At 40.2% G+C, this 24,258-nt stretch overlaps 1 protein-coding gene across 10 annotated transcripts in view; it reads left to right on the forward strand.

Moving 5' to 3' along the window:
- The window catches only part of ptprk (protein tyrosine phosphatase receptor type K), a 586,179-nt gene that overhangs the window by 548,777 nt on the left and 13,144 nt on the right, over window positions 1-24,258 (forward strand). For all 10 annotated transcript variants that reach the window (XM_043683662.2, XM_043683679.2, XM_043683684.2 and 7 more), the window contains 4 exons: window positions 675-848; window positions 2,681-2,812; window positions 7,441-7,566; window positions 24,003-24,166. In XM_043683662.2, the coding sequence (XP_043539597.1) occupies window positions 675-848; window positions 2,681-2,812; window positions 7,441-7,566; window positions 24,003-24,166 (596 nt within the window). The remainder of the gene's footprint in view (window positions 1-674; window positions 849-2,680; window positions 2,813-7,440; window positions 7,567-24,002; window positions 24,167-24,258) is intronic.

Genomic DNA, 24,258 nt, shown 5'->3' on the forward strand with positions numbered 1-24,258 from the left:
ATGCTTGGTGGATTAAGTAAGATTTGCTTCTTTTACTTCTCCTATTCTGGGGATGTCATGGTAGTTCTGTGGTTAGCACTGCTGTCTCAAAGCGCCAGAACCCGTGTTCAATTCCAATCTTGGATGACTGTCAGTGTGATATTTGCACATTCTTCCTGTGTCTGCATGGTTTTCCTCCGGGTGCTCCAGTTTCCTCCCATAGTCTGAGATGTGTCAGTTAGGTGGATTGGCCATGATAAATGCCTATAGTGGCCAGGGACGTGCAGGCTAGGTGAATTAGCTAGTGGAAATGCAGGGTTACAAGGATAGGTCAGGGGAGTGGGTCTGGGTGAGATATTTTGTGGAGGGTTGGTATGGATTTGATGGGCTGAATGGCCTGTTTCTACACTGTAGGGATTCTCTGGTTCTGTGATCAAGTTCGGTCTCATATAGTCTTCAGTAGCTGATCAGGTAGTGAAATGATGAAACTGAAACTTTAATATAACAGTTCAAATATCAACTAACCTGCTGACTCAATTGGTACTGCCTGTTCTCCAAAGCATGTCATAATACTTTGGTATTTACAGAGTATGCTCTTGATGAAGCCAACATCTTAATATATTACTCATTAATTGAAAAATATCAATTTTTGCAATGGCTATTAGTAAAATGTGTTTCCTTCTCTTACTACATAGACACTGAATTCTGTTTCTTCTCAACTGCAACCCGAAGACTGTAGCATAGCTCTTCTTCCCAGGAATCACGAGAAAAATCGATACATGGATGCACTGCCACCAGACAGATGCCTGCCTTTCTTAATTACCATAGATGGTGAAAGCAGCAACTACATCAATGCTGCCCTTATGGATGTATGTGTTTCATTTTAACACTAGATTTTTTTTCAAAAGCACTGCATATGTTTTTGGAGATTGTCAGTTTGATTCAATACTGCAATATATTCTTCACAGTAAAGGTTCAAGTTTGATTTCTCCTGTCCCCTCCAACCAAGGAGATTGCAATTCCAGCTGCACCTGGAGCCAATGGAAATAAGCCAATTGAAAATTGAAGAGCAACTTTTCATTAGCATGGTTTCTGGAGTTATGTTGTTAATTGTGATAACAAAAACACTGAAACTGGGTTCCTACTAAGAATTAGTATCAGAAGACTTATTCATAGAGCAACTGAATACATTACAAATGTATCACAGACTTCAGTATAGTCCAGGCTCAAGCTGGCTGACTAATGAACTTTTCCTGATGATTACCGTGTACAGCAGTAGCTAGTCAAGACAGAGCTGATGCTTTCATGCAAAAGTATCAGGCGACATGATGCCAAACTGATGTAATTGCTTGACTCTCTCAAAGGTACATGTTTGCTTGATGCAATGTCACACCAATGGAAAACTGCTTATGCGTATACTTGGCACACTAAAACATAGAGTGTTGCTGGAAAGACGCAGCAAGTCAGGCAGCATCCAAGGAACAGGAGAAGCGACGTTTCAGCATGAGCCCTTCCTCTGGAATGAGGAAAGTGTGTCCAGCAGGCTAAGATAAAAGGTAGGGAGGAGGGACTTGGGGGAGGGGCGTTGGAAATGCGCTAGGTGGAAGGAGGTCAAGGTGAGGGTAATAGGCCGGAGTGGGGTGGGGGCGGAGAGGTCAGGAAGAAGATTGCAGGTTAGGAAGGTGGTGCTGAGTTCGAGGGTTGGGACTGAGACAAGGTGGGGGGGACGGGAAATGAGGAAACTGGAGAAATCTGAGTTCATCCCTTGTGGTTGGAGGGTTCCTAGGCGGAAGATGAGGCGTTCTTCCTCCAACTGTCAGGTTGCTATGGTCTGGCGATGGAGGAGACCAAGGACCTGCATGTCCTTGGTGGAATGGGAGGGGGAGTTGAAGTGTTGAGCCACGGGGTGGTTGGGTTGGTTGATCCGGGTGTCCCAGAGGTGTTCTCTGAAACGTTCCGCAAGTAGATGGCCTGCCTCCCCAATATAGAGGAGGCCACATTGGGTGCAGCGGATGCAATAGATGATGTGTGGTGTCCCACTCCACCAAGGACATGCAGGTCCTTGGACTCCTCCATTGCCAGACCATAGCAACACGACGGTTGGAGGAAGAGCGCCTCATCTTCCGCCTGGGAACCCTCCAACCACAAGGGATGAACTCAGATTTCTCCAGTTTCCTCATTTCCCGTCCCCCCACCTTGTCTCTGTCAAATCCCTCGAACTCAGCACCGCCTTCCTAACCTGCAATCTTCTTCCTGACCTCTCCGCCCCCACCCCACTCCGGCCTATCACCCTCACCTTGACCTCCTTCCACCTATTGCATTTCCAATGCCCCTCCCCCAAGTCCCTCCTCCCTACCTTTTATCTTAGCCTGCTGGACAACTTTCCTCATTCCTGAAGAAGGACTTATGCCCGAAACGTCGATTCTCCTGTTCCTTGGATGCTGCCTGACCTGCTGCGCTTTTCCAGCAACACGTTTTCAGCTCTGATCTCCAGCATCTGCAGTCCTCACTTTCTCCACTAAAACATAGAGTGAAACATTTGAGTGATTTCCTTAACTGCCCTTAATTTCACATAGTTCAAAAATCGATTGAACCAACCCTCAAATTGTTGTTAACTAATTTTTGCTTGCTAGCTATAACTTTAACAAAATGCTGCTTTCTCTGTGTGTAATGTAAGTTTTTGTTTTTCATTTCCTTGCAGAGTTACAGACAGCCAGCTGCCTTCATCGTCACTCAGCATCCATTGCCAAACACAGTCAAAGACTTCTGGAGGCTAGTGTATGACTATGGCTGCACTTCCATAGTCATGCTCAATGAATTGGACCTTGTGCAGGTAGTTATAGTGACCTTAAAACTGTGGGAAAATGTTCCAAAGTTTGAACAATTTTAAAGTTTTTGCTTACTGAAACAATTCTCTTGTGTGATTTAGTCATCTTAGCCACATAAGTGGACAGACTGACTATTGCTGTTGATAAAATAATTTTTAAAATGCTCCAGTAATATTACTTTGTAGTATTGACTATTAGTGTAAAACTAGAGCTTTTAAGTTCTGTTCCCATTTCTAGTTTTTTTTTGTGTATTTGGTCAATCAACTTAAAAAGATTTCTTGTACACTTGGGGTGTTTTGCATTTTATTGATAGCCAGTCTGAGGAGGTTTTTTTGCCACATTTCAATAAGATTTTACTTGAATACACCATCAAAAATCATTCACTGATCCATTCACGGTGGCTCAGTGGTTAGCTGCCTCACAGCGCCAGGGACCAGGGTTCGATTCCAAAGTTGGGTGACTGTCTGTGTGGAGTTTGCACATTCTCCCCATGTCTGCGTGGGTTTCCTCCCACAATCCAAAGATGTGCAGGTTAGTTGAATTGACCGTGCTAAATTGCCCGTAGTGTACAGGGATGTGTGCGTTAGGTGCATTAGTCAGGGTTAAATTTAGGATAATAGGATACGAGAATGGGTCTGGGTGGGTTACTCTTCAGAGGATCAGTGTGGACTTGTTGGGCCAAATGGTTTGTTTCCACACTGTAGGGATTCTACGATTCAAATGTCGATTGAATATTCAAAATGTATTATGTATTAGCATGCTCATCATCAGAATTTTTTTTAACTTTGATTTTTGAGACAAACTTCTAAAACGCCACCATATTGCCCATTGTACTTTATTTGCATGTTTCAGAATAAGTGGATTCATGTGGTCCCTGCTCAGGATCAAATTATCTTCAAAGCATTTCCACAAATTTGCTAGCTTAGCATGAATTTGTTTGTATTTGGAGTATTTTTATTAATTTTGCTCTCTTTCCAACAGCCTATATTTGTTTTTCCAGCAGTGGTACTCACAATTATGTAGTGAACCTGATCATCCAGTTGATTCATTCTAAAAGTCTGACCAACTTGGCAAGCATTTGGATGAATCAGCCAGCATTGGGCTAAAGTATTCACAACTCAGGAGCAATGCACTTTCTAAGATGTCATATGTGAGATGTGAGGGAGTACGCAAGTGAGAAGATAGATGGTGAGGGATAGGAGAAGTGGGAGGAACATGGGGTGTGTGTGTGAGGGGTGGTAGGATTGGTTGGGGGAATAAAAAAGGAAGGGCAATCCAGTTTTGGATATGAGATCAGTGGGGAATAGGAGTATGAGGAGAGGGATGATGGGAGCGTATGAGAAGAGAGGGTAGGCAGGTTTGTGTGTAAGACGAAGGAGGGAAATGGACAGTGAAAGAGAGGAGGTGAGATCGGATGGGACAATACGTGATAGGAAGGAGAGTTGGAGGATGTGAAGGGAAGGGAGAATACAAGCTGGTGGGAGGACAGGTGGGTGTTTGTCGGGAGGGAGAATGGTGTTCTGTGTGGAAAAAAAAGGGAACAGGGGACTGTGACGAGAAAGAAAAATGTGGCGATGTAAGCTGGGAGGGAAGCACAGGAGGATTTAGAAGATGAGGGGAAGGAGGAACATCAATGAGTAGTTGTAACCAAGTTGACCCTGGCGAAGCAGCATTTATTGGTGACCGTTTATTGCCAAGAGAGTGGCCAGCGCTTGAACCACATCTGACATTTGACAATGATGAAAAGAATTTGGGAATGATAGGTTTTCCATGATCTAGTTATTGTGGGTATTGAGGTTCTGGGTGTAAGCCTGGTGAATTGGTTCAACATGCTCTCTGGTGAGTAATTGGGAAGGGCTGAATTTAGTTCTCTTATTACTACAGTTTGGCCTAGATGTTAGACCCATCCAGTGAACTGGTGACTGTTCCATTAAATTCATAGGTTCAACTTAGTAAAAATTGGAGAAATACATTGAGAGTCAGGTGGAGAGCCACTCTGCCTTGCTACTGTTCCATAATGTTCATTTGATTTAACCAGGTAAGCTTTGTAAAAATTACTTTACATGATGTGGACACCAGTGTCAAACCCAGTGTCTATTTCTCATCTCTAACTACCCTTGATAAGCTGCCTACTTGACCCTCTCCACTCCTTTAGCTGTATTACCCCACACTGCGATGGAGTGGAGTTTTCAAGGATGTTGGGAGCCCATTACTATGAAGGAATTGTAATGTCTTTCCAAGTCAGATGGTCAATAGCTTCGAGGGAAACTTGGAGATTTGTTTGTTCCCAGGTATCTACTGCCCTTAACTTTCTTGGTGATACAGACCTTTAAGGATTCGGCAAATGCTGAGGAAGCAGTGTTGGTGAGTTTTTGCAATGTACCTTGTAGATGGTGCACACACTACTGCAGTGATGTTGAAGGTGATGGTCGTGGTGCTAACTAAAGGAGGCTGCTTTGTCCTTGATGATGTCAAGCTGTTTGGGTGTTGTTGGAGTTGCACTGATTAAAGCAAGTCGGGAATATTTCATTACAGTCCTGATGACGGGCATTGGGGAGATAGGTGAGCTACTTGGTGCAGAATTCAAAGTCTCTGACTGATCTTTGCAATTTTGCACATTGCTAGCTGGATGCTAGTATTTGAACAGTTTGGTTGGTTGTGCAGCAGGTTCCCAATGACAGGTCTTAAGTACTGTTGCCAGATTGTTGTCAGGGCCTGTAATTATTTGCATTATCCAGTGCCTTCAGTCCTTTCCCACTATCATCTAGAAGGGAGTGGCAGAAAATTGGCATCAATGATACTGGGTTTCCTGAAGGAGGCCACTTGGCACTTCTAACTGAACATGGTTGCAAATGCTTCAACCTGCCTTTTGCACTAGTGTGCTGGGCTCCCCATTATTGAGGATGGCAATATTTGTGGAGCCTTTTTGTCTGGTTATTATTTAATTTCGTGCCACCAATCATGATTGTTTGCATTAATAATACAGAACTTTGGTCTGATCTGTTAATTGTGGGATGACCTAGTTCTGTATATCATGGGTTGCTTCCACTGTTTGGCATGCAAGTATTCCTGAGTTGCAGCTTCAGCAGGTTCATACCTTATGTTTAGGTATGCCTGGTGCTGTTCCTGACATGCTGTCCGTGATGAGTAATGGTAAAGGGAAGGATCTGCTGGGCAATAAGGTTAGTTTGTGGTTGAATACAGTCCAATTACTGCTGATAGCCCACATTGTCTCACGATACATAGTTTTCATTATAAAATTCTAACAGGATCGGAAAGGGTAAACACAGGAAAGATGTTCTCTGACTGGGGAGGCTCGAACCAGGGATCACAGCCTAACAATACAAGGGAGGCCATTTAAGACTGCGATGAAGAGAAATTTCTTCACTCAGAGTGGTGAACCCATGGAATTCTCTGCCACAGAAAGTTGTTCACGCCAGTATGTTCATTTATGTCAAAAAAATGTTGCTATTATTCTTAGGGCTAAAGGGATCAAAGGATACGGGGAGAAAGAGTGAAAAGAATACATATTTTGATGATCAGTCGTTATGACATTGAATGGTGGAACAGGCTTGAAGGGCCAAATGGCCTACTTCTATTCCTATTTTCTCTGTCTTGAGTTGGCGCGGCGCATCTGTTCAAAATCTATCTCATGTAACACAATGACAGTGCACTGTGACAGGATAGAATGACTCCTCAATGTGAAGTTGCACTTTCATCTCCACAAGGACTTGTGGCATGGTCACACTTACAGGCATGTCATTGGAGATAGATCAGTATCAGCTGGATTGGTGAAGCAGGTTTTTCCTTTTTAGTGATTGCCTCGGCATCTGCTACAGTCCGAATCCACATTCTTTCAGACCAGCGGAGTCAGTTTTAGTGCTACCAACGCAGTCGTGGTGATGGACATTGGTGTGCCCACCAAGCATGCAGCACCCAATTTCAGTGCATTTTCCATTGGTGTTCAACATGGGGGAATACTGCTGTCAGCTGAGATGAGACGTGCTGGCAGTAAGACAAGACGCACCTAGTGATTATGTGGTGTCTAATATAATGCCTGTATGATACAGTGGTGTGTTTGACTGTTAGCTTTATGCTTGACTGGTCTGGCACAGCTCTCTAATGTTAGAAAAGTGATCGTTGGTGACCTATTTATGGTGATGGTAGAGGACAGTGATTGTAATAACAATGTTGGTTAGGCTTTTTTGTGTGATGTTTACTGATATTTTTATGGCAGATGTGTTACCTGCTACTTAGTTGTCAATTCGTGGAGGCTGGCCCATTCCTAGTGGTGATTGGCTCATCGTGTGAGTTTTGAATGGCTTTTCTCTCAATAAATCCTCAACTGCACTTTTGTGCAGAATTGTTAGAGGAACCAACACTTTGTACAGATGCATGTGTTTTATAAAATGTAGAAAATAATTTGGTGTTTTATATGCTGAAACATTCAGTATAGCTACCTCATAATTGCAGTTTGACCTGAAATAACATTGGTGAATCCTTTCCCATGACATATAATTAAGCTGACAAGTAATTCAGCAGATCCAGGGTTCATAGCTATTTTAATCATTGTATGGATTTGTTGCTTTATGGCTCATGTAACCTGAAGTACAAATTTGTTTTTGTATATTAGGGATGCCCACAGTACTGGCCAGAAGAGGGGACACTTCGATACGGGCCAATTCAAGTCGAATGTATTTCTTGTTCAATGGACTGTGATTTAGTAAGTCGAATCTTCAGGATATGCAATCTTACCAGGGTAAGTGTAAATGGCACATATTTCTATCACAGGAACCATGGATAAGAAAGTACCTTTGTAATTTTTATTATACTCAAAAGTTTCCATTTGTTCAAGCTAATAATATTCTCATCTTCCTTTCCAATATTTCAAAACTTCAAAACAAAAGTGAGCAGCCTGTTTAACTGATACAATAATGATTTGGAAACGTTCGCTTGTACAATGAAAAGCCTCGCACATGATCTGGAAACTTATTTGAAGAAAAGAAGATGCAATGCAGGAGTATAATTTTTTAATTTATTCATTCATGAGGTGTGGACTTCATTAGTTGAGTCAGCATTTATTGTCCTCTCTAGCTACCCTTTAGGTGGTATTGAGCTACCCTCTTGAACCACTGTAGTCCATTTGCTGTAGGTACATCCATAATCCTGTTAAGGACAGAGTTCCAGGATTTTGACCCAGCGACCCCAAAGGAATGGTGGTATATTTCCAAGCCACAAGGTTAAGTGACTTTTAGGGGAATGTTTAAGTGATGGTTTGCCAATTGTCTGCTCCTTGTCCTCTGAGATAGTAGTGATCATGGAGCTTTGGTGAATTTCTGCAGTGCATTTTCTGGATTGTGCAAACAAATGTATGTGGATTTGGTACCAATCAAGCAGGCTGCTTTGTCCTGGATGGTGTCAAGCTTCTTAACTGATGTTGGAGTTTAACTCAACCAGGTAAGTCGGAAGTATTCCATCACACTCTTAAACTGTGCTTTGGTGTGGTCAGGCTTTGGAGAGTTCGGTAATGAGTTACTCATTACAGGATTAATCTAGCTTTTGACCAGTTGGTGTAGCTTCAGTATTTATATGGCATGTTAAATTCATTTTATGGTCAATGGTAACCCCTGGGCTGTTGATTGTGGAGGATCTAGGGATGGCAAGGTGAAGGGACAGTCATTAAATTTTCTCATGTTGGAACTTTCATTGTCTGACATTTGTGTGATGTGAATGTTACTTACCAGTTATTAGCCCGAATCTGAACATTGTCCAGGTCTTGTCATGTTTGTACATAGACTGCTTCAGTATCTGAGGATTGCAAATTTTGTTGAACATTGTGCAATCATCAGTGAGTATCCTCATTCCTAAAATAAAATAAATCCTCAATTTAAGGTGACATTTTGTACCATCTTTGTATTCATTTGGGTGGTAACAGTTATTGATAGAGTGACAACTTACAACTAATAATGCAATTTGGCCTCATTCAATTGAACACCCACTTTTTAAATGTGTTTGTCTATAAATCATCTGGCAATTTCCAAACATCATGATGATGCACTGCTGAATGATTTGGTGAGATTCTATTGTCTTGTTTTCACATGGTTGTTCCATTTCTTTTTGTTCCAAAATTATTTTACTTTGGCTCCTAGAGTAGCACTAGGGTAAAAGGAAGGTATAATCATTAAATAAGTTGTGCATTTAGAATAAGTTAGAATCACCCACCCAACTGTGTCACTTTATGAATTTAACCTGTAAATTATTTATAGAACAATTAACTTCTCACTGCAGGTAATTCTTCTGAAATATTGTCACACGGGTTTTTCAATCTACATTTTCTATCTACATATACACCACATCAATAACTTCAATAATTCACATGGAACAGATGTGAACATTTTACTTTACAGATCAATCACAATTTTTAATATAAACTGTAGCCACAATTCTAGGTCAATACGTATAATTTAATATTTTAAATGAGCTTGATTGTATAAGAGTATGCCAGTTATAATTTATGGAATAGTGCAGCATACAAAATATCAAATCTTTGCACTGGTAACATGCAGTTTTGCTTCTCCAGTATCCACTTAATATTAATTCATATCCATTGTGGGTGGCATAGTAGCTAGCACTGCTGCCTCACAGCGCCAAGGACTCCGATTCGATTCCAGCCTTGGGCAACCATCATACTGGAATTTGCAGAATTGTGCAGGTTAGGTGGATTATCCATGCTAAATGTGAGGTTATGGGGATAGCGGGATGCTGGGTCTTCAGAGGGTTGGTGCAGACTCTAAGGGCCAAATGGCCTCTTTCTGCACTGTAGGGTTTCTATGTCCAAGGTAACACTGTCCCTGATTCTGAAATTGCCCCATGTGGAAGAAGGGTATTTTAGAGGGTCAGTCACCCATTGTCAATCTTATTTATTTTCTGATACCTGTAGAGTAACCTTGGTAGAGTTGGTTATATAGTCTGTTCTTTTAGTTGGTCAGCACTAAATTTGGAGATATGTCAAATGTTCAAATCTTTTTTTTGTATTGTCTTGTAAAAAGATGTAGAAACATAAAAATGACTGTCATAACTGACTGTGTTTTCCAACACTTTTTCATTTCTATGTGAATTAGTTGGGCAAGCAGAAATTTATGGATGAGACACTGTTTTAAGTTTGAGAAGGTAGGAGACTGACACATAATGTTAGTTCGATTCTATCTCTCAACACTGCCAGGGAACAAATTACTTTTTCAATTGTACATCAGTTTTCTGCCATGAAAATGCCTGATTGTGTGGGCTATGTGATGAGCGAAACATGAATTTTGGCAGAGACATAAACTCCAGTGTCACAAAATATTTTACACATTTGAACTTTTTACAGTAATTCATATATGTTTTGGTTGCTTCTCAATGCCTTCCTTTCCATGTTTTATTCCCCATTTTCTTACCTGGAAGAGTTTCAACCTTGCAATACTATCCTGTGGAATTATTTAATGTCTGGGACTCCAGACATTCTCTGCCTCCTCTGCTGCATTCAAATCCCTTCGGAAACCTTTTCTGTTCAACATTCATTCACGGGTACGGTTTGTTTCTGCTGCCAGTTCTTCTCTGTCTGTCCATAACCCAGCACTTCAATTAGTTGTATTTTTTTTTAAATGATATGAATGTATAGGTGGCCATGACAAATTTGTATTTATAGTTCATCCCTCATTGTGCTGGACACACCTTGAGTTAATTGAAGATGAACAGTTTTCATGTACTCTTCCTCTGCGTGAAATTCAATTCGCACATTGAATTAATTAAAATATCTGTTCCTCAGTAAGTGTAATATTGCAGGTTAATCTCAAGAATTGAGCGAGATTAGGGGCAGTTATTTTAGGAGTAAGTGAGGACTGCAGATGCTGGAGATCAGAGTAGAGCGTGTGGTGCTGGAAAAGCACAGCAGGTCAGGCAGCATCCGAAGAGCCGGAGAATCGACGTTTCGGGCATAAGCCCTTCATCATTTTAGCCAGATGGATCAAATTTGCTTAACACAATCAAAAAAATTAATTTCTTCATATTTTGCTGAATGGATTCAATTTTATAATTCGTTTCTTAATGAATGAGATCCAGTTGATTTGTTTTATCATTTGTGATTCACTAATTTGAATGCAGAGAATTAATTCAATTATGTTACTAACTCTGATCAAACAAATACATTTTGCTTTACTGAAGTGCTCAGCAAATTGGTGCAATCCTATGTTGTTGAACCAGGGAAATCGTAGAACTAAAATGCATGCTTGGAACCTATTCTGTTTGGAATTTAGTCCTGGATTTAGATTGCAGTCTGATCAGTTTTTGTAAATGAATATATTCAAATTGAAGGCCACAACATCTTTATAGTCTATAGTACTCTAACATAAGGTATCTGCGAAAAAAATAACACACATATAAACAAAGCTGGCAATGCTGCTGAAAAGAGAGTGTCTTAAAGGCATTTTAGAAATCCTGTAATTTACTTTAATACATTCTTGTTGCTAATTAATTTTGTAAAGCTAAATTAAAATGTTTAATTGACACAATTGAGCTATAATTTGTTAATCAAATATAAAATACAATGGTAATTAACAATCTTCAGTTATTCTATAAATTTTATGACTCCTCTGTGGCGCTAATCTGTTTTACAAATTGCTCCATTGAAGATAAGGGGAAAGAAAGTGAACAAAAAAACTTGTATTGAAATTTTTTAAAAAGTGAGAAACATCCTATACAATTTTTTTCAATAAAAAAGGTACGACCATTGGTTTGATAAATTGGTATAGCAAGAGTAATTTTGAGGCTAAAACTGTTTTAGATCAGACTGGCAAGTCAAGGCAGCATGCTGAGCTGAAGAGTTGGACCTGAAATATTGTTTTTACTCTGAAGCGGAGGATGAAAAAGTTATTCTTGTATGAAACGTGACAGTATAAAAGGTAGCAGTCTCAATGGAATAGAGAGACAAGAAAAAGAAAATAAACCATTGATACATGAGAGCTATTGGGATGCATGATTTTTGACAGATACAATCACTCTTTATTGATTATGCAAGTCCTAAACCGCAAGTCAGCTTCCATAGAATTTTTCACAAGCAAAATCCAGATGCTGGAAGTCTGAAGTAAAACACAGAAAATACAACGAAAGCACAGTGCTATTTATATTTTGACAAGATAGATATAGCACACAGACCATTAAGTGAAGGCATTTTTCCAGATTACCAACACTTGAATTTCCACTTGAGGATGATAAATATTGATTGCAAGCCAGTTTTTAAAAAGAATGTGCGGAAGAAAAAAAATACAATGCAGTAATGTTGGATCAGAGAGGCTCCTTTTCAGATTGTTTTAAGTGAACTCGGTGCCCAAGTAATGACATCACAAAGAAGTGAAGATGATTTTAAAATGTACATAAAGATATGATCCAGGCAATAGCTTGTTGTTTTTTCCCCGGGCAGTGGTGGGGTCATTTAAGGCCGTTACTGATTATTTGATTGCAGTTTAAAGCCACATTATACAGTTGAATTACGTGTATTGTATGGTGTACTGTTTAGATATTCAAATGAGAGAAAGTGGTTTGGCTAATTGGGAAATTTCAGCAGCAAAAGAGGGTTTGTGTGAAACTTACAATAGGACAATTGCCATGGGACTACAGTTTCTGTAAGTTTTTACTCCACTTGAAGCAGCAAACTTTGGATGGAGAATAAATTTCAGAAGTCAGATATGACCATCCGATATCTCCTAATTGCAAGTGGCAGTTCAGTGTCTCCACATTGACTCTGCAGTGGTCACGTCTCCTGATAATATCACAGACACGTACAGACAGATATGTCCTAGATTTGGTAGTGATGCTGAGATCAAGCAGACTTTACCCCTTTTTCACAGCCTGACTCAGTCTGTGTGGATCGACTGGACTTGTACTACTTAGAATTCAGAAGAATGAGGGCGGACCTCATAGAGACATATCAAAATCCTGATTGGACTGCACAGGCTAGATGTGGGGAGAATGTTCCCGATGTTGGGGAAATCCAGAACTAGGGGTCACAGTCTAAGAATAAGAAGTAAGGACTGAGATGAGGAAGAGTTTCTTCACTCAGAGAATTGTGAACCTGTGGAATTTTCTACAACAGAAAGCTGTTGGGGTCAGTTCATTATATATATTCCAGAGGGAGCTGGACATGGCCATTGTGGCTAAAGGAGTATGGAGAGAAAGCGGGAATGGGACACTGCAATTATATGATCATCATACTGAATGGTGCTGCAGTCTTGAAGGGCCGAAGAGTGTACTCCTGCACTTATTTTCTCTGTTCTATCAGCTTTATTCTTCAGGATTCAGCCAGCTTGGTCAGTAATGGTGCAACCAAGCTACTCTTAGTGATGCATTTTGAAGTCCCCTATCCAGGTTACATTTGTATCCTTGCCACCCTTGGTATGTCCTCCAAGGGATGTTCAGCGTAAACAAGAACTGATTCATCAGAGAAAGTCAGTAGGCAGTAATCAGCATGAGGTTTGCTTGAAGGTTTGGTTAAGAAAAAGAGGTAGGCATATGTCAGGTAGAGACAGGATAGATCGAGCAAATCCTTAGAAGAGTATAAAGGCAGCAGGAGTATACTTAAGAGGGAAGTCATGAGAGCGAAAAAGGGGACATAAGGTAGATTTGGCAAATAGGGTAAGGATAATCCAAAGGGTTTTTATAAATACATAAGGAAAAAAGGGTAACTATAGAGAGGATAGGGCCCTTCAAAGATCAGCAAGGCAGCCTTTGTGTGGAGCCACAAGAGATGGGGAAGATACTAAATCAGTATTTTGCATCAGTGTTTACTGTGGAAAAAGACATGGAAGATATATAATGTAGGGAAATAGATGCTGACATCTTGAAAAATGTCCATATTACAGAGGAGGAAGTGCTGGATGTATTAAAATGCATAAAAGTGGAAAGATCCACAGGACCTGATCAGGTGTACCCTCGAACTCTGTGGGAAGCTAGGGAAGTGACTGTTGGGCCTCTTGCTGAGATATTTGTATCATTGATAGTCACAGGTGAGGTGTCGGAAGACAAACGTGGTGTCACTATTTAAGAAAGTTGGTAAGGACAAGCCAGGGAACTAAAGCCTGGTGAGCCTGAGGTTGTGGAGGGCAAGTTTTTGGAGGGAATCCTGAGGGACAGGATGTACATGTATTTGGAAAGGCAAGGACTGATTAGTGACAGTCAGCATGGCTTTGTGCATGGGAAATCATGTCTCACAAACTTGATTGAGTTTTTTGAAGAAGTAACTAAAGAGGATTGATGAGGGCAGGGCATTCGACGTGATCTTTATAGACTTTAGTAAGGTGTTCAACAAGGTTCTCCATGGGCAATTGGTTAGCAAGGTTAGATCTCATGGAATGCAGGGAGAACTAGCCATTTGGATTCAGAACTGGCTCAAAGGTAGAAGACAGAGAGAGAATTGTTGGAGAATTGTTTTTCAAACTGGAGGCCACAAGGGGTGCCACAAGGATCAGTGCTGGGTCCACTATTTTTCATCATTTTTATATAAATGATTTGGATGTGAGCATAGGATGTATAGTTAGTAAGTTTGGAGGTGTAGTGAACAGCAACAAAGGTTACCTCAGATTACAATGGATCTTGATCAGATGGGCCAGTGGGCTGAGAAGTGGCAGATGGAGTTTAATTTAGATAAATGTGAGGTTCTGCATTTTGGGAAAGCAAATCTTAGCAGGATTATACACTTAATGGTAAGGTGCTAGGGAGTGTTGCTGAATAAAGAGACCTTGGAGTGCAGGTTCATAGTTCCTTGAAAGTAGAGTTACAGGTAGATAGGATAATGAAGAAGGCGTTTAGTATGTTTTCCTTTGCTGGTCAGAGTATTGGAGTTGGGAGGTCATGCTGCGGCCTAAAGGACATTGGTTAGGCCACTCATGTAATATTGTGTGCAGTTCTGGTCTCCTTCCTATCGGAAGGATGTTGTGAAACATGAAAGGGTCCAGAAAAGAACTACAAGGATGTTGCCAGGTTTAGAGGATTTGAGCTATAGGGAGATGTTGAATAGGCTATGGCTGTTTTCCCTGGAGCGTTGGAGGCTGAGGGGTGACCTTATAGATGTTTATGAAATCATGAGGAGCATGGCTAAGATAAATAGGCAAGGACTTTTCCTTGGGGTGGGGAATCTAGAACTGGACGGCATAAGCTTAGGTTGAGCAGGCAAAGATATAAAAGAGACCTAAGGGGAACTTTTTCACGCAGAGGGTGGTGCGTGAATGGAATGAGTTGCTGGAGGAAGTGGTGGAGGCTAGTAGAATTGCAACATTTAAAAGGCATCTGGATGGGAAAATGAATAGAAAGAGTTTGGAGGGAAATGGGCCGGGTGCTGACAGGTGGGACTAGATTGGGTTGGGATATCTGGTCGGCATGGATGAGGTGGAACGAAGGGTCTGTTTCCATGCTGTACATCTCTGTGACTATAACTCTATGAACATGTTTGACCTGACATTTGATGCTATGAGACATCATGGAGCTCAAATTGAGGCGCATCTTCTTCCCAACTGTATGCTACATTGCTGCCACATGTGATCAGTCTGTCCTGCTAGTCGAACAGCATATATTTAGGGTCGGTGACAAAAGTGTCTGTGATGTTGTCAATGTTTACAAAAGGTATAATCCCATTCAATATGACACTGTCAGGCTGTTGCTTGGCTTCTCTGTGAGGCAGGTTCTTCCAATTTCAGCACAAACCCCCAGATGTTACATAGGAGGACTTTGCAGTTGTCTTTTGAAATGCCAATGTTGATGACAAATAGTCTATCCAGTTTCATGCCTCACTTTAAGCTTTGCAGCATTTCGAAATAACTGGATTGCTAAGTAATTTGAGAGCAGTTTACAGAGTCAACCATATTTCTGAGAGTTTGAAATGACCATGCAAACTAGACGAGGTAATTGATGTTTCTTTCCCTAATGGACATTTGCTAACATGATAATCTTTGAATTTTAGTTTTTTTTATTCAGTTCAAATGTCACCATCTGTTGTGATGGTATTCAAGCACATGTCCCCAGAGCATTAGCCTGGGCCTCTGGATTACTAATCCAGTGATTTTAGCATTATGCCACCAACTCCCCAAAAGGATTTACTGTTGCCCCTTTATGGGTTATACTTTTATAGTAAATATACTTTAATAACGTATTGGTGATTACAGTTTCATGCACAGTAAATCACATGGTGACTCCTGTTAACTGATTACACCAGATATTCAATTGTCCGCTATTGATATTTTGTATTTCGTGCAATCCAGTGAACAGTTATTCCACACAGCTCAATATTACTTTATAAACTCTGTGACCTAAACCATTACTTATGAGACACTTAAGCTGTATCCAGCAAGGGAATTGTTCACTGTGATTAGAAAATACACTATGAGTAGTTTCTTCCCCTGATTGAAATTAGGAATCCAAAGCCACTTTATAAATTGACGTGAAATTAATTTGGATAAATTACCATTGTCCGGCTCAAAGTGCCGAAAAGGCTAATTTCAAAGACATATATGGCTTGGAGCCTGGTATGTATGCTAAATAAATCCTTGACGTGTGTCAAGTTATCAATTTTCAGCTTTCCAAAAAAAAGCATCTATTTGAAATTGACTAAGTGACTTCATGATTGTTACATTAGAAGGAACATTAGCAGTTTTGCCTACTTCACCCCGAAAGTGAGAATCACTTACAAATGTAATGAAGTGATAAGTAATTTCAATTTGCTATTTGAGAAGTTATGTTTGTAAAATTATCAAATGTCAAGGAGCTTTCTTCATTCCATTTGATTGTATTTGATTTTTAATAAAGCAATATGTGTTAAACTAACTAGATTGGAAAACTAACGCACAATTTTTCTACTGTTTATGATTTAAACCTGCTGTTAGAAGTAGAAAGCAGGCGCATCTTTCTGAAGCTTGCTTCTTTAAATATATAATTTGGGATCTTATGATTTTTTTTTGGCCCCAAGTGCAATTTTATCTTAGATAAATGGCAGGAAGCGTAATAGCTCTCAAAAGAAAACAATGAGAGGGGTAGGACCAGAAGATGCACAAACAGGAAAGTTTCAACCTCCTGTGCTCTGGGCTTCATGACTAACTTGGCTTTGGTGCAGGCTGATGGCTTTCTGTCTCTCCCAGTTACTTCCTGTTACCATTTTGAATTGATATCTGACCCAGCATGTGCTGATTCAGCCTGAATGTTAAAATCATCTGAGCCCTAACACTGCTGTTAATGGCTATATTTGGCATTTGTCCAGCCCTGTACTCAGTTAAAATTTCCTCCAATGTAAGTAGTGAAGAAATGATACATTGAAAGATTTAATTATTGTGCATGTTATTGGGACCTGACCTATTCTTCTAAAACACTTAAAATTTTAGTCTTGCCAATGAGTAGTGCCCTGGAAGAAAGTTTTGGGAAAAGAAAATCATAGTAATATTTTTGCAACCCATGAATACTTCATTATGTTAAGTACAATGTTTAGACCAAAAAAATTTATTTTACAACTCTTAGTTTAGCTTGGATGAGAACAGGAATGTAAGTTTGCTCGCTGAGATGGAAGATTCGTTTTCAGACGTTTTGTCACCAAACTAGATGAAATCATCATAAGCATCCGGTGAAGCACAAGTGTTAGTGACCTGCTTTCTGCTTATGTGTTTAGGTTTCCTTTGTTTGGTGATGTTATTTCTGTTCTTTTTCTCAGAAGGTAGTAAATGGGGTCCAAGTCAATGTGTTTGTTGATAGAGTTCCGGTTGGAATGCCATGCTTCTAGGAATTCTCATGCGTGTCTCTTTTTGGCTTGTCCTAGGATGGATGTGTTGTCCCAAAGTGGATGAGAACATTTTGCTTACTTTCAAATAAGCAGACATTTTTTAAGGAAGACCCTTCTATTTGGCATAGCAAGGTCCATTTTTCCTAATCCCACATATTCTGGATTTGGCAATAAGAAGTGAAGTTCCTGTGACTTGGTGTAATATCCACCAGCTGAATGTTTATCTGATGCATAAATGCTTATGCATCCCTATATAAGAAACAAGATGTAAATATTGTAGTATTCAGAAATCCAGTAGATATTTTATTCCATCTACCCATCATGTGCAATCATTATATTCACAAGCACATAGTGTCTGAACTAACAATGAGCTGTTAGATTAGATCAGAGCAGAATGACAGAAGCAATGTAAGACAACAGACAGTGATGAAGGAAATGGGAGGAACGACTTCTGTGTTCATAGGCATGTTTTCTGAATTCCTCTAAGTATTTCTCAACCCAATTAACATTATTTGAAAGTTAGGAAAGAGCTTCTTATTTATAGAGTCATACAGCACAGTAACAAATCCTTCAGTCCAACTCTTCCATGCCAACCTGGTATCCTTAACTGAAGTAATCCCATTTGCCTTAGTATGGCCTATATCCCCCAACCCTTTCCTATTCATGTACCTGTCTATATTTTTTTAAAAAGTTGTTGTACCCACCTCCATCACTTCCTCGAACAGCTCGTTCCATACATGCACCAGCCTCTGTATGGAAAAAGTTATCCTTCAGATCCTTTTCAAATCTTTGCCCTCTCACCTTAAACCTATGCCCTCTAGTTTTGAACTACCCTACCCTAGGGAGTAAAAAAATCTTGGCTATTCATCTTATCTATACCCCCTCATGATTTCATAAACCTCTAAGGTCACCCCTCAGCCTCTGACGCTCCAGTTCTAGTCGCCACATTACCAAAACGATGTGGATGCTTTGAGAGGGTGCAGAGAAGGTTTATGAGGATGTTGCCTGGTATGGAAGGTGCTAGCTTTGAAGAGAGGTTGAGTAGGTTAGGTTTATTTTCATTAGAAAAAAGGAGATTGAGGGGGAACCTGATTGAGGTTTACGAAATCATGAAAGGTATAGATAGGGCGGATAGAGACTAGCTTTTTCCCAGGGTGAAGGATTCCATATTGAGAGGTCACGCTTTCAAGGTGAGAGGTGGAAAGTTTAAGGGGGATACATGTGGCAAGCACTTTACACAGAGGGTGGTGGGCATCTGGAATGAGTTGCCAGCAGAAGTGGTAGAGGCAGGCACGACAGATTCATTTAAGATGCGTCTGGACAGATGCATGAGTAGGTGGGGAGGAGAGGGATATATATGTTTAGGAATTGGGCAAAAGGTTTAGACAGTACATTTGGATCGGCTCAGGCTTGGAGGGCCGAAGGGCCTGTTCCTCGGCTGTAAATTTTCCTTGTTCTTTGTTCTTCTTTGAATAAAAATCCCAGCCTATCCAGTCTGTCCTTATAACTCAAACCTTCCAGTCCTGGCAACATGTAAAGTTTTTCTGTACATTTGCTAGTTTAGCAACATCCTTCCTACAGTAGGGTGACCAGAACTGTATGCATGATTCCAAAATGGTCTGTACAGCCCTAACATGATGTCCCAACTCCTGTGCTCCATGCTCAGACCAATGAAGGAAAGCATACCGAACACCTTTTTCATCACCTTGTGTAAATTATTCTAACACCGCTATACATCTTATTAGTGTCAGTAACACCTGACCTGGAACTTGCATACATCAGGTTAAGAAATACTTCAAAAGAAATTCAGAAAATGTGCTTATTAGTGAGCAGCAAAGACCGTTCTTCTCACTTCCTTCATCATTAACATAATGTCTTACATTGCTTCTGTCATTCTCTAGTGGGTGTCTAGATTTTTTTTAAGATAATACAATATAGTCTAGATTGAATTTATTAATATTTGGGAATATTGGTTTAATAAAATTGTGAATACATTGCATCTGCTACAACATTGGAAGAACGATCATAAAGTACCACATTGTTATCATGATAATATTGACAGCTACTGTCGCACAATCATAAAGTAAAATCATCAGCCAGCAATAGGAAAATCTAATCTGATCAAGTCAAAATGTTAGTATGGCACCCACGCTTTGCTGTTGCAGGCTTTGTGGTGATTGTATTCTCTTCTTTAGATTCTGCATCTATTATTCTATTAGCCCATTGTCATGTAAGATTATCAACAATCTAAAGATGGTGGTGCAGAATTAGTGTCACAAGATTAGTAATACCTCACGTCTAGGCTAACAATTTAAAGATAGGAGTTCACATCCCACCATAGCAGCTGATGGAATTTCAATTCAAATAATAAATCGGGCATTGAAAGCTTATCACAGCTAGGATGACTACCAAATTGTCCTTGATTGCCTTAACAACCTAGATGGCTCATCAAGCAAATTGGCTGTTCTTTCCTGGTTTGGTGACTCTGGACCAGTCTAATGTAGTTCACTCTTAATGGCCATCTGAAATGGCTCAGCAATCCAATCATTTAAGAACAATTATAGATGGATAACAAATGCGGACTTTTCCAGTGACGCACATCCAATTAAAATCATTTTTAAAAACCACAAAATGAATTTAAGTATTTTTCTTTCAATTCTTGATGGGTCTAGATATTGGTTTGATCCTAAATTCAACCACGAATGGAAAACACAAACCACCATGGTAAATCTAATGCATAAGGTGCCTAACAAAAATTGGCCCTCTGGCATCATGACACCAGAACAAGTAGGAGCAGAAGTGGGCCATTCGCCCCATCAAGTCTGCTCTACCCTTAAATGAGAATATGACTGATCTAATAACCCTCCACTCCATTTTCCCCATAGGCTTGATTCCCTTACTAAATAAAAATCTGTCATCCTTGAATATGCTTAACCACCCAGCCTCTACAGCCTTCCAGCAGGAAAAATCTCCACCAATTCACTGTCCTCTGGTCCTAGACTCTCCCACAAATGGCAGCAACCTCTCTACACTTACCCTATCAAGCCCATCACAGAATCTTGTATGTTTCAATAAAGTTGCTTGTAATTCTTCTAAACTGCACTGAGTTCAGGCCCAACCTACTGAACCTGTCTTTAGATGAAAATCTCTCCATATCCAAGATCATCTTTGTGAAACTTGTTTGGAATGTCTCCAACACCTGTATATCTTTCCTTAGATAAGGAGACCAAATCTGTTCTCGACCAATTTTAGGTGTGGTCCAACTATTGCTGCCAGAGCATACAGCAGGGTGTGGACAAGTTGAAGACTTGGGCAGAGAAATGGCAGATGCAGTTTAATGCAGGCAAATGCGAGGTGATGCATTTTGGAATATCTAAATCAGGAGGGAAGTATACAAATGGAAGTAAGACAGAACCCTTAGTAGCATCAATATACAAAGGGATCAAGGTGTACAAGTTCACACTTTCCTGAAAGTGGAAATACAAGTGGATAAGGTGGTCAAGAAGTCATTAAGCATGCTTGCCTTCATCGGTCAAGGCATACAGTATAAAAATTGGCAAGTCATGTTGCAGCTGTATAGAACTTTAGCTAGGCCACACTTGGAATGTTGTGTTGAGTTCTGTTGCCCCACTGCTAGAAGGATCTGGAAGTCTTGGACACAATACAGAAACTGTTTACCAGGATGCTGCCTTGTTTGGAGAGTCTTAGCTACAAAGAGAAATTGGGTATACTTGGTTTGTTTTCTTTAAAGATTGAACGATGAGAGGTGATCTGATAGAGGTTTTGCAAAATTATGAGAGGTATAGATAGAATAGATAGTCAGGTTCTTCTTCCCAGATTACGGTGGTACATAGTTGTACAATAAAAAAAGGTATAATAACATTAAAGAAGATATGAGAGGCAAGTTTTTTACACAGTGGGCGGGAAGTGCTTGGAATGTGCTGCCAGAGGAGGCGATGGAGGCAGATAAAATAGCAATGTTTACAAAGCATCTTGACAGATAAATGAATAGGCAGAGAATACAGGGCTACAGACCACATAGAGGCAAAAGGTTTTTAGTTTAGAATGGTATCATGTGTCAGTGCTGTCTTGGTGGGGCAAAGGACCTGCTCCTGCGCTTTACTGTTCATCGTTCTTTATTCTTTGGGTTCTATAGGTTTAGCAAAACTTCCCTGTTTTCATAATCCATTCTCTTTGAAATAATGCCAAACTTCCCGACTGCTCCCTAAACTTGGATGCTAGCTTTTGTGATTTAAGCACGAAGGCTCCCACATCCCACTGTGCTTAGCTTTCTGCAATCCTTCACTATTTAAATAATAAACTTCACTTATTTTTCTTACAAAAGCAAATACCCTCACATTTCTTCACATCATATGCCATCTGCTAAGTTTTTACCTCCTCGCTTAACTCGCATACATTCCTCTCCAGAATATTTTAAAAGCTCTTTCTGTCCATTTTCGCACTACATATACATTTACCCTCCATGGTTATTTTTCTCCCTTTTCTGTGGCAATCTTTAGTTGGGTTTTAAAACTTCCCATCCTCAGGCTTACCTCAGGCAATCTTTTCCACATTGTACGTGTTGTTTTCTCTTTCAATTTGTTGCTGGCATGCCAAGCATTGGGAAAGAGGCTGGCTCTGCACCGGTTAGGAAGAAGCAGACAGCCAGGTAAGATGCCAGCTGAGGTCCAGAAGAGAGTCAGGATTGGTTGGATGGCCAAGATGAAAGGAAGATGATTAAGAGGGGAGAAAGCAGGGGCTAAAAATGGATTGTGTTTAAATGTGCTAGGAAGAGCAACTTATTCAAGAACATGTTTAATGGAGGAAAAAAAAAACTTATTTTGCCTGCATTTTGCTGGTACCCTTTAGTAGACCTTTTATGGATAATAGGAAATGCTGGGGAAACTCAGCATGTCCGGTAATATTTGTGGAGAAAGAAACAGTTAATGTTTTGAGTTCAATATGACTGTTCTTTAGTACAGTCTGTTTATAGATCACTGATTGTGCTGCTGTTCTACTTTGAAAACAGATAACATAATCACACATGAAGGAACTTGTAAATGGAGTAAAGTAGCACATATGCACATGCAATGGGCCACCAACATACTGTGACTTTAACAACAGGTCAAAGACTCGGAACCATCTGCTAAGTACTTGACCTCCTGCTTCCCCAGGGTCTATCCACCGTCTACAAGATGCAAGTTAGGAGTGTGATGGAATACACCCCACTTACTTGGATTTGTGCAGCTCTAACAACATTCAAAAGCTGAAGCAGACATGTGCCTCCTACATCCCATCCGTCACCATAAACATTTGCTCCCTCCACTAATGATGCACTGTGCACTGCTATTTATCTGTGAAATACACAGCTGCAACTCACTCAGCTTTCTCAGACAGAATCTTCCAGAACCATAATCTCTCCTGCCAATACTGTGTTTTCAGCAGGAACATGGGAACTACAACTCTGCAAGCGCAACCCACTATGATAATGTCATATGGACTTGTGGAACATTCAGGTTAGGATCTCAAAGGAGTGAGATCTAATAACCAGGATCGCCACCTCAACTCTGTAATAATGTCTCACGTAACTTTATAAATTGTCTCTATATGCTCACATTCAATAGACAACTACGTGTTCAATTCAAGAGTCTTTTCTTGTTCAACCAGAAAGGGGCTTTCCTTTTCTACAACAGGCCAAGCAGATCCCGTAGATCCCTAAAGGTGATTGTGGCAGTAAATCTACTTTAGGATGACGAGCAGATGAGGTTAGGGTCTATCCATCTGTGCATACTATGAAAGGTATGGTTTATGTTCAGAGGCTTGTCATAATGATCCAGAGGCATAAGTTCAAAGCATAAATGATAGTTGGGAAGTTTATTCAAGTTCATTCTGGAATAAAAATCTGGAGTAAAGGGTAATGGTGAACTTGAAACTACCATATTATCTAATTTTTTTTGATTCACCAACACTCTTAAAATAAAATGATAAGCCCAAATAGCCAGTTGTGAATTCCAGCCCACGCAAGGTGGTTGATTTTAACCACCTTTAGACATGGCCAAGTAAGCCACTCGATTACACCAAACCACAAAGACAATGTGCAATCAGCACACGGACTGCAGACCAATCAAGAGATTGGTCGCAAGACAATTTCAAAATACTTGGAGTTGGATACTAAATGCGGGCCTTGCTATCAATTTCATTATTCAACTTTTTAAAAGAAACTTCTGTGAGACATTATTCCACTAACAAAAACTGCAACAAAAGAATGATTTATTGGAATGATATGTACAGGAATGTAGTTTGTTACTCTCACAAGCAAAACTAGACTTGTTGATAACAGCCGGTTATTAGTTTTTTATATTGAAGTCAGTATGTCAATGTCTGTTCTTTGTTTAATCCTTCAGCCACAAGAAGGTTATCTCATGGTGCAACAATTCCAGTACTTAGGATGGGCTGCTCACAGGGAAGTACCTGCCTCAAAGCGATCATTTCTGAAGTTAATTCTTCAAGTTGATAAGTGGCAAGAAGAATGTGATGAAGGAGAAGGGCGCACTATTATTCACTGTCTGTGAGTAATGTAATTAAGATACCCATGGATGTGGGTCCCTTATGTTTACAGTATATATAGCTGCTATTGACAATGCACTTGTTCACACTAAT

Source organism: Chiloscyllium plagiosum, unplaced genomic scaffold (genome assembly GCF_037043375.1).
Source record: "Chiloscyllium plagiosum isolate Xiang-an unplaced genomic scaffold, Cpla_swu_hap1 HiC_scaffold_3, whole genome shotgun sequence".
NCBI lineage: Eukaryota > Metazoa > Chordata > Chondrichthyes > Orectolobiformes > Hemiscylliidae > Chiloscyllium > Chiloscyllium plagiosum.